The sequence below is a fragment of the Oxyura jamaicensis genome, chromosome 5 (assembly GCF_011077185.1).
Source record: "Oxyura jamaicensis isolate SHBP4307 breed ruddy duck chromosome 5, BPBGC_Ojam_1.0, whole genome shotgun sequence".
In the NCBI taxonomy this organism is placed as follows: Eukaryota; Metazoa; Chordata; class Aves; order Anseriformes; family Anatidae; genus Oxyura; species Oxyura jamaicensis.
The window spans coordinates 25,766,097-25,783,470 of record NC_048897.1 but is presented as its reverse complement, the minus strand read 5'-3'; the positions used below and the strand labels follow the sequence as shown (position 1 = coordinate 25,783,470).

The following is a 17,374-nucleotide window of genomic DNA, read 5'->3' as shown; positions in this document are numbered from 1 at the left end:
TGTCACATTATACAACCGTAGGAAAATCTCAGTGGAAGATGCAACTATTTTAAGGTCTAACACAAGTATTCTGCAGGCAATGAAAAGTCACACATCCAAAAACCTAAGCAGATAAAAGCTAGCAGAAATCAAAGGTCACATTTAAGACATAATGCAAGATATCATATCTAAGAAAACACTGTGTGTAAATTCAGATTCTGGATTCGAATGCAACCTCCTGCAGAAAGTTCATATAATTTTATACCACATACAAGTCACAAATGCCCTTGTGGGTATCAACTGATGATCAGTTACCAACTGATTTTGGTCACTCTGACTTCATTCATTTAGTTATTTTTGATAATATCTTATTCCAGAAAGACAGTTCTCAAGACCTATCAGCGTATCAGCTTGTGACATAGTCAAGACCAATTTTCCAATGGTTCTAAGATTACATCTCCTCAACCCCCACCTTTTTTTATTATTATTTTTTACTTTTAAAGTTTAACAGTTCTTCTAAGTTTACATAACTCACCTCCACAAGTTAAGAGATTCTGTAGAAGCACAAGGTGCTCTGGACATGAGCATCTTGGAGTCCCATCCCCTTTGGCAATGCAGATGTGTGAACACCCACCATTGTCACGGGAGCATGGATGTGCAGCTGCAGAAACATACAGAAAGGAATAGTAGACAGTATTAAAAAAAAAAATCCTAACTGCTAGCTAAGGCAAGCTCACAAAACCACTCATAAAGCACTTCTGTTTTTAGTAAGATTCCACTAAAATTCATAGGAAGATAATTGCAGGATTTTTCAGATCTGTGCTCAAAAGCTGATTTACTGCTACACAAGGACTACATTTCTCCCAGACACAGCGATATGGAGATCTTTAAAGAACTTCTAAAATGAATTTGGGAGCTCAGGTGAAGAGAAGTGAGAAAGCAGATTTGAGAAGGTCACATTTAAGATGTACTTACATATTCCATCTGTACTTCTAGGGTAGTCAGGCATCAAGAATTAACGTATATTACTGCTGAATGCCACCCTCCCCAAAACCCTCAGGAATTCTCCTCTAATTTCAGAGACCTAATATCCAGCCCTACCACTCAGCTCCTGTTCCCCCCCAACAAGCCCTCGCCACTTCCCTGTTACTCACAGAACTGCAGTGTAAGAACACACACTTGGCGGAAGGCACATGGCTGTGTTCCCAAATCAGTTATTCAGAAGCACTGAGTACCCAAGAGCTTCTAATGGAATCAAACTAAATTAACATTAGTTGGATGAGAAACAGGCACAGAGAGGTGAAGTCACTGTCTAAAGACCCCAGCCCAGCTGAGTGAGAACACAGGCAGTCTCCTGCCTGCTTATCTCATGTCCTAAGTGTGCTGAGCATCTGCTGGAGTGATCTGTGGAGCAGGAGCCTCTGTTATTCATGATGCCACCAAACAATGCATTCTTTACTACTAGTGAGGACCAAGAATTTCCACAGGGAAGAAACGGTATAAATATCATTATTTCTGTACCAAAGTTGTTTTCCATCTGTTCAGGCTTCTCAGCAGTCTGCTTTCACGCTTAATAAATTCATCAATTTAACATAGTGATGGAAATGTTACTGTGTGAGGCACAGGTTAGCAGGTTTTCTGCTAGCAGAAAAAGTGCACGCATATACTTGTGTGGGCATGCACACGTGCACATGTATTTTTACTCCCTTGTAACAGAAGTCACCTGTATTGGATACATTTCAGATGTAAAAAGTGATTTGCTTTAGTGCATCTCTGAATAAATATTACTCTTCCCATAAGAAAATAGACATCGTAAAAAACACATGGATAAAAACTCCTCTTTTTTTTTTAAAAAAAAAAAAAAAAATGTCCTCCAAGTGCCCTTTACAGATTAATCCTACACAGGGTCACCATACAAGTTCAACTCATCACAGGCCACAAAGTCTAAAGAGGCCTTCTGGCCTTCTGTTTCCCACATCTTGTGCTTTTACATTCTCAGCAGGCTTGGAAAAAGCAGGAGGAGCTGCAGGTTGCCACCCTGAGGAGCAACTGCTTCAAGGGGATTCTACACTCTCCCTCAGGGCGCTGGAGCTGAGGCAACAAGCCAGAAAAATAAGGTCCAACCATCACTGACCCCTTTCAGAAGGCATCAGCTCCACCTCTGATAGGAGAGAAATTCCACATCCACTGAAGTTCATTTTAGGAGCTTCCCGCCCATTCCCCCCCCTTACTGGAGACTTTTATGTTATCAGTTGTGCTGAGTCAAACCAGTCACGTTTTACAAATGGGTCTGAAATGCCTCAAGAAAAGGCAAGTACTATCCTCTCCTTTCTTTTTAAAGTTTTTTTTTTTTTTTTTTTTATTTTTTAACTTTGTTACTTGGTTGTACTTAAAAACCATAATTTCAATCAGCTTTTAGAGTGAATTCAGTATCGTGAGTTTGTACAAAGCAACTAACTAAGGTGTTGTGAAATTGCACAGTCTAGCTGAGCAGGACTCCTCTGGACAAGAGTGAGAAACTTGTTTATCTTTCTGTTCTCGAGTCCCAGCCCTCCAAGTTGAAAGCACTCCATGTCTTAACTTAAAGCCCACAGGGCAATATTATTAAAACACACAGCTGGATGAGGAATTTCAGAGACAGTGGCCAAGAGTCACAGAGAGATATTTAAATAAGCTCACAGAATTCCTCCATATCGAGTTCTTCCACAGCATGAATGCCTGTTAGGTGAGCGATTCGGCCTTGAATTCTAGTCCTTTTGTACCCGTTAGTTTTCTCCACTCTCTCAATCATCTGCTGCTGACGATCAATCCAGTACAGGTGATTCCCCAGCACCGTCAGTCCCATCGGCTGAAGGATGTTGGAGTCCTCCAGGGTCACGCGGTTAGCACCTGAGATCAACAGAAACAACTTTTAACTCATTTCAACAACAACAAAACCAAACCAACCAACCAAAACAAAACAAACACACAAAGGAAAAAAAAAAACACTACAGTTTCAAACATGCTCTGACATAATTTTGGGGGTTTCTAAAACCAGCTCCAGTACATTCATTTCAGAAGGAGCTCTTAGGTTACCGGCTCCATTTGTCTTGGCAGACTATGGCAGTACTTGTTAAGTTTCATTTCAGGTAAGTGCAACATATTATTACAAGGGCAAGCAGATCCAGTATGAAGCACAGCTCATCCTTGGCTACACTGGCTCATCAGCCAGCCATGAAGAGCCTCACAATGGCATATTCTGTTATAAGTAACTGTGAGCAGTTCTGTTATGGTTTTGGCTGGGATAGAGTTAATTTTCTTCATAGTAAGTGGAATGTTTTGGATTTAGGATGAAAATATGTTGATTACACACCCATGTTTTAGTTGTTGCAGAACAGTGCTTATACTAAGTCAAGGACTTCTTGGCTTCTCATGCTGCCCTGCCAGGGAGAAGGCTGGGGTGCACAGGGAGCTGGAAGGGGACAGAACCAGCATTGCTGACCCAAACTGGCCAAAGGGATATTCCATACCATGTGCATCATGCTCAGCCATCAAAGTGGGGCTCTGGCCTGCTTGGGGACTCGCTGGGCATCATTCAGCAGGCAGTAAGCAGTCACATTGTGCATTGCTTTTATTTTTATTATTTTTAATAATTTTGCTTTCCCTTTTTCTTTCCTATTAAAATGTCCTTATCTCAACGTATGAGTTTTTGCTTTTTTCAGTTCTCTCCCCTATCCCACTGGGTAGCAGGGGGCCTCTTCTCTTGGGACATTTATTTTTTTAAAAAACAATACATTCACACACCTAGCAGTAAGCTTTGTTGGAATGTACAAGCAAGAGTGAAATAGAAGTAACTAGCTCTACTGCCATTCCTCTCATAAAACACAAACCAGAGTAATCACACAAAACAAGAATCAAGCACTCAAATCCTGTCATACGCTGTATCACGTCCTCAGAGATAATGATCACAGGAAAAAAAAAACAAAACACCTTATATTCCAACAAGCATACTTCTTTCTTCAATTTCTTTCTTTCTTCAGTAACCAAACAGAAAACCCAAGTTCCATGTTTAGCAAAAGTGAAATGTAACTCAAGATGCTTTTAAGCAGGATCATCATCAAATACTCAGATTTACTGCTCTACAAAGTAAGTCTCAATCAAGGTGTAAAAATCAGGTTAAACAAAAATGCATTTTTGACTGCTTTTGATTGTTTTCAGACTTCTATAATGTGCTGCACTACAGTTAGTGGCATTTAATTGTTGCTTTTGTTATGCTTGCCTAGGGTGAAGAAGAGGTCCCAGATTATTCTATTAACTCACAGAAAACATTTTTAGTGTATACCAAACATATTTGATTTCAAAAATGAAGAATACAAAACAGAATTATAACTTGGTGCTGCCTCTGATCTGATGTTTCATTTTGGAATAAAGGCCTTATGCCTGCTTGCATTTACAAAATATGGAAGTTTTAAGTATCTACTCAAAATGAGATTATTGAATCTGGATACATAATAAAAATGCTAATGAGCACTAGATTCAACTAATTTGCTGCATAAATTAGGTGGAGCTCAGCCAAGCATAAGAATATAACATTTATTTTAATTATAGATTCTATTAATTTTGCACATAAACTTACTGCCCACAACTCTTGCTTGACTACCATGATGAACACTGCCCAGCATACATTCAAATGAAATTTAGAAAACAGAACATAGAGAGGTCAGAAATTCTTGCAGCTGGGGTTTTAGTTCTTTATCCCTTAATATATTTTGCTTTCAAACCAATGAATAAGACACCTGTTTTGTTTAATTTTCAGAAGGAACACTCAGGAAGCGTGTATGATAGCACAGTCCTGGTTGTAATTTGATGCATCTATTATTGTACAAGCTTCCACTGGATTTTGCTCTTGTAAGGACATATGTAGAACAGAACAGACACACTTGCACTGGCGTCACTAAATCAGACCCTTAGTACTACTCTCTAGCAGTGCAATTCCTGGCATGTCCTTTGTCTTCTCCTAAATGTACAGATCTTAAAAATTAGAAATACTGTGAAACATAAAACATTTTGACAAAAGAAGGCATACAGTGAAAGAAACACAGGGCACTTTGTTCATTTGCTCTGCAGTCTGTGAGCACCCTTAGTCCCTACGGACTTCAGCAATGTTGGACCATCAACGATAACTGTTCTTTTGTCAGATTCTGGGGTTAAATTTTGAAAAAGCACAAGTTTCAGCTGTATTTAAAATACATCAAGAATGGGAAAGCCTCATTTACAAATTGATATAATGAAAACCTCCTTTCGTTTTCATGTTTTTTAAGTGCTAAGTTGGTCACATCCATTTAGAAATAAAAGGCAAGCTGGTATCCTGAGGACATCCCAAAACTGTGAAGATATGAGGTGCCTGGTGACACTCGCAAGCTAGCAGTCCTGCTACAACACAAGCCTCTTTGAACAGCCTCCAACAGGCTACATTTAATGGTTTTGGGGATATACCTTCAAGCACCATCTTTTTCCTCCCTCATCTATGAAAAGCTGAACATTGGTGATTTGGGAAGCTCTGGAGATAGCACTGGAGATGGTGATTGATTTATACTGACTTATGCTGGATTTGATCTTAAGTAAATGACAGTCCGAATAGTTATTCTAAAAGGAGAGGCAAAGAGCACAGATAGCACTGGATGACGCCATTAAATTGTTGTTTAGAAGAATGAATAAAATGAAAAACAGAGTGAAGAGAAGGATATTTTCAACAGATATGCTTAAAAAAAGGAAAACATGTTATAAGTAAAGTGTTGAATTTCCATAGTAATTAAGTACTTTAGTTACCAAAATGAAACGTGTAGCCTTTTCAAGGCTGAAATTAGTAATTAAATGTAAATCACATTAAGGTGTGAGGACACCAATTGCTGTATTTAAAGTCTATTTGAAATTAAAGCGTTTTTATAGATTTTTCCAGTGACTTAATAATATAAAAATGCTACTTTTCAATTGACTGGTATGGCAGACAGGTTATTTGCAAATGTTTTATGAATGTCTGAAAAGCATCAATAGCTCCAGCTGAAAAATCCAACAACTTTGCAAATAAAAGTGTTCACTCTATGGACAGGTTTGTAGTTCTTTCATCCCGCTCTGAAGTTAATAAGTCGAGTATTGGTCACCTGAGCATTTAGCAGGCTGTTATTAACTATCTGGATGTAGGGAAAGCTTCAGAAACCTCCAGAAACATGGAATCTCCCCAAGTCTGTGAGGGATTAAGATGGCTTGGAACTAATTGGCAGGAAGGACACCACATACAACTTCGGTCCATTTTTTTCAGTAGCCTCAGTTTATGCTAGCAAAAGGATTTCTAGCGTATGAAGTGACAGCTCAAGAATTACTTTTTAGAGGAACTAATTCAACCCAACTTAACTTTGCCTGTCATTTTTTTTCTGATGTTGTGATACAAGACTGTAAAATATACAAACTACTTCTACTCCCTGACACTCAATCACTTCTCTCTGTACTTCCTTTAGGAGTTTAATTTCTTCACACAAATGAAGAGAGGATGAATCACAAGTGACAGACAAGACAAGACATTGGATCCTCTGTGCTATACTGCACATTTCTCCATTTTTTAGCACAGCCAACTGCTTTGAGAATTCAGTGAACAATGCTCTGTAAGAAGCATGTGGTGCTGCTGCTATAGATCTGGAGTAATGCCTTATTTTATTAATATGGAAAAAGTGCAATGACTTGACATCTCTCCACTGTTTTGCAACACTGGCGTTCCAGGTGAACTGCCTTTTCTTAGAAAAAAGTGGCTACCCCTTCCATTTGTTCTTCTAGTTACCTTGATTTAGTAGGCTGTAACCTCCAGAGAAAAAAAATATTGAAGAGTTATGCAAACTTTTCAAGCCACAAGAAAATAAAAAGCAGGAGTGATTTAGAGGTGCTATGACTAGCAACACCTATTTAAATCTGATCTTCCAAAAGTTGCTTTCAGAACATATCAAAAATCAAACATCCCTCTTGGAGGATGGCAGTCATTACAGACACATTTATTCCAATCACATCAAAGACAGAAGTCCATCAGCAATTGTTCGCTGTGCCTGCCTGCACAGAACTGGCAACTGTGGAAGAAGTTACTGGGGTCAGTATCAAAGAGGGAATGATGTCCTATACATCACAGACGCTGCTCCAAATGTTTAACTGCATACCACATACCTGACAAGTCACAGCTTTCGATGCGCTTCAGATCTGCATCCACCCAGAAAAGCTTTCCAAGTTTGTTGTCAATCACCAGTGCCACGGGGCGGATCAACCCAGTGGTAAAAAGCACTTCTCTCTCCGTGCCATCGAGGGCTGCACGCTCAATCTTGGGAGCTCGCTCTTGCATGTTGGTGAAGTACATGTACCTGAGAACAAAGCCACCAGCTGATTAACTAAAAGCTTCAGGAGTCAAGGGAAGCAGCTCACCCTTGCACACAGGTTCTCAGTTGTAAGTGGGGATGGTTTAGACAGGGATGACTGGTGACTATTGCTCCCAACTGCAAAGATTCCGATCTACGCAGCTGCAGAAGCTCAGAAGCTCTAACGTTTGCTAAACGGCATATTGAGACAGCCTAAAAATAACTCAATTTCTCCTGAATATACCAGGCCATAAAATGCTTCAGCATTCAGCGCTGCTGCCCTGCAATATCCCTGCAGTGGAGGTAGGGATTGTAAGAGCAGAAGACTTTTTTTCTCAGCAAGTATAAGTTCCTACTAAACTTAAGAGGAACAAAGATCATAGAAGAAATAACTGAGAATGTTGTGTTCCTGATGACATAGTTCCATGAATAGTTTATATCTGCCTAAGCCAGCTCAGCTGCAAACAGGAGCAGTTTCTGCTCTCCCCTGAATAATTAAAGAACGGCTTGCGCATCCACATGGTGAACTGAGAATTCCCTCATGGGAAAAATCTACCATTTCTTCAGTAATAAATAACTTGGGCAGATTCACTGCTGCATAGGCATTCCTGTTTCATAAATGAGGAGACGCAGCAGTGAGAACAAGCAAGCCAAGGGAGAGTGGGAGGGAAGGATTTCTGGATCTAAGGCAGGACAGTGCACAGATCACTGATTCAGCCCTCCCAGGTAGTCACAGTGTTCTTCTACATTGTCTCTCTTCCATTTTTACCTCTTTTAATTTAAAAGCAGGTTTATCTTTAATTCATTTTAAAACCTGACTTGAAAAGTCAAGTCTTTTAGTGATCAACAAACCCAAACTCCCATTTTAATGGAGAATGCAGGAAAACTTTAATAAATACAAAGTATGTCCAAGTGAGTTAATCCCAATCAGATTAGAATCTTTCCTCTAATCCCCCTCTTCCCGCAGCAACTTTTGAACCGTGCAGTGAGCATTGTACAAAATAACAGTCCCATAAATGTTCCACATAGGGTCTCTGAGTACTACTGTATCCACAGTTATGAAATATTGTCATCCAACATCTGTCAAACACATGTCAAAGCCACCTAAGAGTAAACTGGGGTTTAAGCATCTAACTTATTAGAAAGAACAGCAAGAGGGCCATCTTTGACCTCTAAGTATAAAATTACCAGCCACTTAAAGTGGAGATGTGGTCTGCTGAATCTAAACAGAACTGCTTTACAGCAAAACAACAAATTTTCTTCCGGTGGGAAATCACTGCACTGCCTTTACCTGTCTTAATTCATTATAGCATTTTTTGAGATAAACATCAAGACAGAACTGACTTTATAATGTCTAGAATGTAAGGTTATTTTGATTATTTTTCAACCTTTATACTATCACGTTAGCAGGAATAGTTGTATCATATGAAAGATCCCCCCCTTTTTTTTTTCTAGAAACAATTGTTTTATGATAACTGAACATTTATGAGGTGGATCCTCAGCTGCTTAAAACACAGTTTATAGCAGTTCCTGTTTTTTCTGGATTTGGTGGCGAGGTTGTTGCCTGTGCACTCACACAGTGAACAGAATAAGGTTGGTAATCCCCACCCGGTTTAGTTCCCCACTGTAACCTACCACATGGCTGTAGGAACATCTAAGTTGGCACACCAGAGGAGGCAGAAAAGGAAAGAACAGGAAGAGAAAGTTGGATACCTTTAAAACCCAGAATCAGGCTATCAATCACCTATAACCTGAGTGATTAAATACGCAAAATTTCTCCTTTTTAAAATACACAGATGCATCACAAGCTTTGCACACAGCTGATATATCCCAGATGTGCTCTGTGTGAAGAACAGAAGGGAATCTCACCCTCGCTCTGCATTCACCACAATAGCTCTGGGCTTGTCGTGATCTCCTCGCAGCACCATTCCAATCGACTCGCCGTTCAGTCTATGGACATTGACTGAATTTGTGGCCTCACAGGTCCAGTATAAGGTATGGCTGTATATATCAATGCTGAGGTCATGTGGCTGCTTCTCGGGATTCTGGCTTTGGTTTGGAGCACTCATGACAGTAAAAGGCTGTAAGACAACATATAGGGAATGACTTCTAATAACTGTTCTGTACGAACTCTGATGGCACAAAAAGCACGGCTTATCTATGTGAAAGGTCCAGAGATACCTAAAACTACAAGGAAGCAAGTAGAACAAATGTAACAAAATACATTTGATTCAAACTGTAGATTAGAGTGAAAATATCTAAAGAAAATCTGTAAGGTAATTGTAGAACACAGTAAGGTCTCCCGAGGCTCCTTTCCTCCAGACTAAATAACTCCAGCTCCCTCAGCCACTCTAGAGTACTTGAGCATATAAGGAGTCCCAAAAGGAAAATAACCTTTCAGTTTGACATTACAGAGGCTCCACTAGCGTATTGCTAATCCCAGTGCCTTTGGGATACTAATACCACTGGCAGGACTCCCAGCATCAAAGTAGTTTTCAAAGGTGACTGGTTTTGGTCACATCACAGTGGTCACAGGAAAGTGGTGTCTTCTTTAAAGCGTCCTGATACGGTATTCTCAGTCCAAAAACAAAAACAGCAGCAAAAAAAAAAAAAAAAAAAAAAAAAAAAAGGTTGTATGGGTCAAGAAAGATGAATAGACTATTCCACACTCACCTTAAGTGAAATAAATTACTCAGAACGGAATTACTTGAGAAAGTTACAATATATTTTCACAATTTGGTTTTAAACCACCAAGTTCTACACAGTGAAGTCATGTTTTCTTTTTATTTAAATCTTTATCCCTACCTTTTCTTGTCAGTGTGCCCAGAAATATAAAGAAATAATTCTTATCTTGAAATTGATGATAATGTTACCCACGTGTGTCACGTGCATTGTTTGCAAAAAAACTAGTGTTAGCAAAATTCAGTAAAAATAGTTAGTGAAAATTGGAAAGTCAAAATTTGCAGGGGATCTGCATCTTCAAAGCTGTGCGGCCAAGGTAGTGGAAAACACAGAGCAGACAAATCTCCATTGCAATTTGCACCTAGCGAGTACCAAAGAGAAGCTAGACTGCAACAATTAGCACCTAGTACAATCCAAAAGAGCAAAAGAAACACTCCTTCAAAATTCATCCACAACCCAGCTAGCTGCTTATCCTAAGATACCTCTTCCAATCTTAAAAGAAATTGCCAAAAAATAAAACCATCATCTCTTTCTTTAAAGGGCACTGTAAGATCACTGATTCCCCAGGCACATGAAAAGACCAGCTCAGTTCCACTGAAAACACATTACATTGTTTAGATATGACTACCCAAAGCTAAGAAAATATACCTCGCCCATTCTCCATTTCCTTTTGTACTCTTATTCGAACTACAGCTTTTAAAGAATCTGTTCTTCTGTCCCAGGAGTTAAGCAATATTAATGCATAACACTGCCCAGAAGAACAGCACACTTCTTTCCATTGTTGTATGAATAACTAGCAGAGAAAAACATTTATGCACCTAATTCAGTAAAACAATTGTGTATGCACATAAGTCCACCCCTATGTGACACAACAGTCAGCTTTACATTCAGTAAGGGTTTTAACTACAGCTTGGATAGCTGTGAGAGTTTTCATTTTGTGACAGCTTTACAATGATGACAATGTGATCACAAAACTGTCATGCACAGTATTGATTTTAGAATACAATTTCTGTCTCTAGTATAATTCAGAGATAGTGAGCCTGCCTCACTTCATTGCCCACCCTTAGCTAAATATCAGTTTAAGGGTTCACAGTCAAGTTGGAAATTAGGAGACATTTATTCTCAGAAAGAGCAGTCAGGCATTGGAACGAGTTGCCTGGGGAGGTGGTGGAGTCACCGTCCCTGGGGGTGTTTAAGGAAAGGTTGGACCTGGTGCTTAGGGCATGGTTTAGTGGGCGATAGTGGTAGGGGGACAGTTCGACCAGATAATCTTGGAGGTCTTTTCCAACCCTAATGATTTTAGGATTCTAAGGCTCATTGTTTCAGGTACATATGATATACATAGACTATCACACTTCTTAGTGTATAGCTTAAAATCACAATCCTAAAAAATAACAAAAGAACTTAAGTTTGTTACATATAAAGAGAATATATGTAAGTGCTAGCAAGAGTAAAGTTTAAACTGATGATTCCCCAGTGCAGGGGACAGGAGGGGAAAGTCAAGCATAAAGTGCAAAGAAAGACCCCCCCCCCCCCTCCGAAATAAAGCATGTACACCATGTAAACTTGCCTGAGTGCCATCATCTTTGGCTCTTTTTATAATATTCTGACGTCCATCTACCCAGTAGATCAATTTATCTAAGGGATCATAATCAATAGCCTTCACATTCCTCAGACCATGCATAGGCAGGATGATATCTGGACTTTGCTGATCATCTGGTATCATTCGGCTGATTGCAGACTTCTGACTAAATAACAGGAAACTGGTAGGGGCTGAAACAAGTCAAAAAAGAGTATAAGTAATACCAGCAATATTGAGAAATACAAAGTTGCACAGATTTTCCTACATTATCCTCTTATCTAGTTAAACTTACATAACTATGCATAAACTTGCACAAACTTCAAGTGCATGTGCGTGCTGCTCTTCAGACTACCAAGAAAGCTGTTTTTTGGGTGCTATCTTTGTTGACTTTAACAACATTTAAGACAAAAATAATTTCTCTTCCACCCACCTATACACTTAAAGACTGGGAAAGCTTCAATCACACAGTTGAATCACCTGGAAAGCACTTCCAGCAAAACACGTAGGACCAGACTTGACAGTGCTGTTATTTCTAAGACTTTAAATACAAATCTTCATCCCTAATCCATGTCGCAAAAATGGACGTAAAACTCCACATTCTGTCCTCATATTTCAGATTACTTTTAAAGCCAGAACCTTTGAAATGGATTTGTGCTACCCCTTCCCTTTCATACTGGTTTAGTCTGGAATAGCTTGCATGAACTGCTTTTGTTTTACCTATTAAACAGTCTTCATTTCAACCAAAGAGTTTTCTCACCTTTACCCTTCCATTCTCTTCCCCATCCCATAATGGGGAATGACTAAGCAGCTGCAGGGTGCTTAGCTGCTTACTGGGATTAACCCGCAACAGTTCTTTCTGGTACCCAGCATGGGGGCTTGAAGGGCTTGCGATAACAAATTTGAGTGGAGTGGGCTAAACTGAATTTTATAGCTCTTATAGCTGTTCAGCTACTAATTGGCAGGCTACTGTGGTTGCCACAGGACTTGCTTGCTTACTGTATATTGGAGTGCTTGGTAGTCAGTGGCTTTTGCTATTTGCTGCAGTCCTTACCATCTTACTCTGGTGTGCCTGGGAACATTTTGATAACAGCAACAGCCATGCGCCTGGGCTGGAAGGCGGCCAGGGAACTGCTGCTGTTCCCGTGCTGCTGTACTGGACAGGCTGGAATTCCAGGGTGACTTTGAGTCAGAGGGACTGTGACCTGTGGGTAAGCCCACAAGTGAGGCAGGTGCACCCCAAAGCTTTTGTGGATGTGGGTAAGTCCACACTGGTGCAGGTATACCTCAAAGCATCTATGGCTATGGATAAGGCCATCCTAGATCACCTCAAGTGGCTGTGGATAAGACTATGATGCAGGAATGTGCCCTTCAAGGGATTGCAGTCCACGAACAAGACCATACAGGAACAGCTCCACCTCTACCCATGCCAGAAAAGGAGTAAGCGCAGGAGTACATTGCAATGTTAAGCCCTATACTCTGGTCCAAACAGACCAGGGATAGAGATTCTATATACTTTTAAACGGTTGTAACCCACAATTTGAGTTGCATGTTACAGGAAATACAGCAGGAACCACTCCAACCGATGGAGGACAAGCCTCAAAGAAGCAGCACAAATGCAGCAGTGACATGAGATGAGCTGGGTTTGATGTTCAAGAACTCCACACAACACTGTTTCTCCTGTCCTGAGTGACCACCTTAACACACAGAACCCAAGTCATGGACTAAATGAACTAATTGGACATTTTATGGACATCTTTATGTGCAAAGCCTGTAGACTAAGGGAATAATATCTATGTATGAAAATTAAAGGACAGAACGGGAGATGGTGGTTAATGGAGACGTATTAGACACTATTGGACCCAAGCAAGGCAACACCACCAGGACTGCTGACCCAAGCAGACCAAAGGGCTACTCCATACCACGTGATGTCATGCCCAATGAAACTGGGGGAAGGAAGGAGCAAGGGGAAGACAGTTGTCATAACTCCAAATGCCACCCCATTTAACTATTAAATGTGATGAGCCCTGCTTTCTCGTAAATGGCTAACCATCTGTCTGCCAATGGGAAGTAGTGAATGAATTCCTTACTTTGCTTTGCACAGCTTTTTCTTTAGCTATTAAACTGTCTTCATCTCACCCCAAAAGTTTTCTCCATTTTATCCTTCTGACTCTTCCTCAGGGGTGAGTGAGAGAGGAGCTGGGTGGTATTTAGCTACCTACCAGCGTTAACCCACAACACTTTCCTATACTGAAAGGAATCACAAGCACATGGCATACACAAGGAACGAGGAATATACTAGAAAAAAAAAAAAAAAAAGGCTTACAACTACAGTTCCTGCTGTTGGGATCCAAGGTATAGTGAGCAGCACAGCCACACCTAAATCCGTTTGGTATGGCAAGGCACAAGTGACCGCAATGGCCATTATTTTGCACACAATCATTCAAGCCATCCTGACGTGAAGAATGAAAGACCAAAATATCCATCACAAAATCCAGATGTCCCTGAATAAGAGTCCGGTTCTTCCCACTGGTCTTATCTGCTCTTTCTATGCTGTGAAGATTCCAGTCTGTCCAGTAGATGTAGTCACTGTATTGGGTTAATCCAAATGGATGAGGTAGATCATCTGCTATGATTTCTCGTTCTTGTCCTGCAAAAATAAAGATAATCAACTAGAACACAATTCCCAAGTCATGAAACAGAGTGTGATGGACATTAAGAAAAAGTTCTTTCTTCCCCTTTTTAAAATAAAACCTTATTTTGCCAGTCGGCATCACAGGATTCATTATTAAGCACTACCTGCTGAAGAAGTAACCTAAACACTAGCACTCAAAAACGTTATCCTGGTAACTTCTTGCCTATAGAGCAATCCGAAACTGTGCCAATGTGCTTCCATTTAAATAAATTTTGCTCTGTCTTACACTTAACATCCCAAATAAATACTGGAAGACATATTCAAGAATGTTATCAGCTCCAAGACTTAGGCCAATAATAATAATAATAAAATAATATGTACAACATCAACATATAGCAAACTTGGGATTCAAAGAGAACAAGCTATAAGAAATTACAGTGTTTCACTCAAGAAACAAATTATTTGCAGTGCAATTCAACATACAGGTACCCCGAAGGATTTGGAAACCATTTGTTTGGCAGAAATCCCAGCACTCTCACACTCAGTGGTTCAGTTAGCAACATTTAAAACAGATTTAACACCTCTAGAGCATTAGATGGCCTCTGCCAGAGATTCACTACTAAATTAAGGTCTTCTTATAAATCAGCCTCCTAAATATTTTCAAGCACAAAACTCCCCGAATCTCTACCACTTTATATCAAGTGAAGATGTAGCCTTCATCAGCATCATCTCTCCTTGCCTCAAACAAATAAATATTCAATGCTCTATTTTACAGAACATCACCTTTTTCCCCTACCTCACTTTACCTTTCACCCTCTCTCATTCAGCCAACACTGGAGAAGGAATGGAAAACAAAAACAATCAAACAAACAAACAAAAATAAGCCATTTTTTTCTATAAAATACTAGAACTAAGTATAGAGGCAACTACTTCCCAACTACTTTTAGGCATCTAAAGTGTCCAAGTTAAGGGCACAGATATCCCGAACACTCTCAGATACTTTGACCAATCCTGGTCTATAGTGATGAATTCAGGGTAGAGGTTCTTTTGAGGGAAGCAAATAAACTACCTGAATTTTACTAGGCAGTAGATGGAGAAAAATCTCCCAAAACAGTGATTTTGGCCTGCTGAGTAACATTTATAATGCCCAAGAATAAGCTGGGACAGCATTCAATCATCCACTTGAGAGTACATTATTTATTGCTGGTAGGGTAGGTGCTTCTAGCACCAGCTCCCATGCAGATCCATCCTGGCCAGGAGGCCAGCAGTGCATAATGCAAGTCAAGTTCTAGTCTAATAACATTTCCTTAACCAATAAGCCCACTTGCTAGAAGCCTACCCTACAATCTGCTAACTTAAAGGACAAGCATAGAATGTTGTTAGCTTCAGCAGTCCTTCTCTCCTACTTTCTCACCACAAATTAATGTTAACCATAGGTTCAGCTTTAGAACTAGTTTAATGTACCACAGATTATTTGAATATTGTGTTTCCTCTCAATACCACAATCAGTTTCTAATCCAAATTTGCCTCTGGCTATTTTGTTTCTCCAAGTATAATGCAGAAGCTTAGCTTCATGAAGTAGATGAAAATAAACAAACAAAAAGAAACCTTCATGCAATTTCTAACTAGTAACATCCATTCAGCAGTACTTATCCCAAAACAATGAATACAAGTGATGCAAAATCACTGCTAGCCTTGGAATCCAAAACTGCATGGCTTTGTTTTCCAGAGATTTAATCAATTTTTTGTTATGGCTTTTCAGAATGTCCTTTTCCTAAACATCCTGCTCTAATGCCAGCTTGTGAATAAACATTAATTTTTTTACTGTAGATGGAGAGCATACATAAGCCAAAACTGACATACAGTCACATCACCAGAATAGTATGTGATTCTTTCTAATGCTTCTTTTTCTTGGACATACACAGTGGCCTACTAAAAAGCTATCAAAACAATTACTTCAACTCATTTAGGTCATCGGCTAAAACTGAAGTCCTGCAGCTCAGTATATGTGTACAGAAGCATAAGAAGGTGCAAAGGTTAAGTCAAAATGCTGATACAACTCATTTTTATGTTCATTCAGAACATGTGAGAAAGCCTTTTCTCCATTAACAGATTTTTCCATGTTTCTTTTTTTTCTCTCTCTCAACTATAGCATAAGATCTTCAAATAAAAGCATATAAAAAAGCATATAAAATCTTGTAGTAGATTCTCCATACTCTGAAGATATGCACACACATTGATGCCTGAAAAAAATCTCATTGTAAGGCTAGCTTTTCACAGAAGATTTTAAAGTAAAAGTGAGTGAGTTGCAGGGAAACCGTGTGTGTCATCAGCCAGAGCATTGCGGCAACAATCCTGTATGAGTTTGCTTAAATATTGTATGTTTTGCCACACAAACCCTGCTTTTTACATTGGAATCCCAGAGGTGTTAGTTAATTCCCATCTCACAATGGCCTCTCTTTGGAAATGGGACATATGATGTCAGGTCACAAGCTTCTGGATTCCATCTCTGATGGAATGCCAAGCAGTACCTTGGTTTGGATTTTGAACTAATAAAATTAGTCTGAAGCTGGAAAGAGACCTGTATAATAGTTTGACAGAAAATCAGTGTCAAGACTGAAAAGTCAGAGCTGGTTTATAATGAACCTGTTAGCTGTGTTCACTTTCTCAGGGGTCATATCTCTAATTTCGTAAAGTGCACGTAATTTCATGACAATACAGAGAAACAAGGTTAAAATGGTATTATATTTCACTATCGTTATTAAAACTACCACACGGTTATTAATTTAGGAAGCTTTCATTATTATTATTATCATTATCATCCCCTCAAGCATTTAACTCTACTTACTCTCACAAGAAAAAATATACATGCAGATTTAATATAAATCATATTATTTCAATCTTTCAAGTTACTACTTACCACAAATTAGTAACATACATGCTTTAAGTCTAATAAATTTAACATACTCAGCATTTTAGAGAAAAAGATATGTGATTTAACAGTTCATTATGAAATCATCACTCAAAAAAAATCAGGGTTAGTTTGGAGATAATCATTTCAAGGATTTAATTAAAACACTCTAAAAATCTACTCAGTTGTTTTACTGTGGCCAATGCATATTTCTGTAC

At 39.3% G+C, this 17,374-nt stretch overlaps 1 protein-coding gene across 2 annotated transcripts in view; it reads right to left on the bottom strand.

The window, feature by feature from the left end:
* The window catches only part of LRP5 (LDL receptor related protein 5), a 147,994-nt gene that overhangs the window by 15,643 nt on the left and 114,977 nt on the right, over positions 1-17,374 (bottom strand). For both annotated transcript variants that reach the window (XM_035327505.1, XM_035327507.1), the window contains exons 12-17: positions 13,937-14,260; positions 11,602-11,804; positions 9,219-9,430; positions 7,165-7,355; positions 2,659-2,868; positions 515-640 (exon numbers count right to left, since the gene is read on the bottom strand). In XM_035327505.1, the coding sequence (XP_035183396.1) occupies positions 515-640; positions 2,659-2,868; positions 7,165-7,355; positions 9,219-9,430; positions 11,602-11,804; positions 13,937-14,260 (1,266 nt within the window). The remainder of the gene's footprint in view (positions 1-514; positions 641-2,658; positions 2,869-7,164; positions 7,356-9,218; positions 9,431-11,601; positions 11,805-13,936; positions 14,261-17,374) is intronic.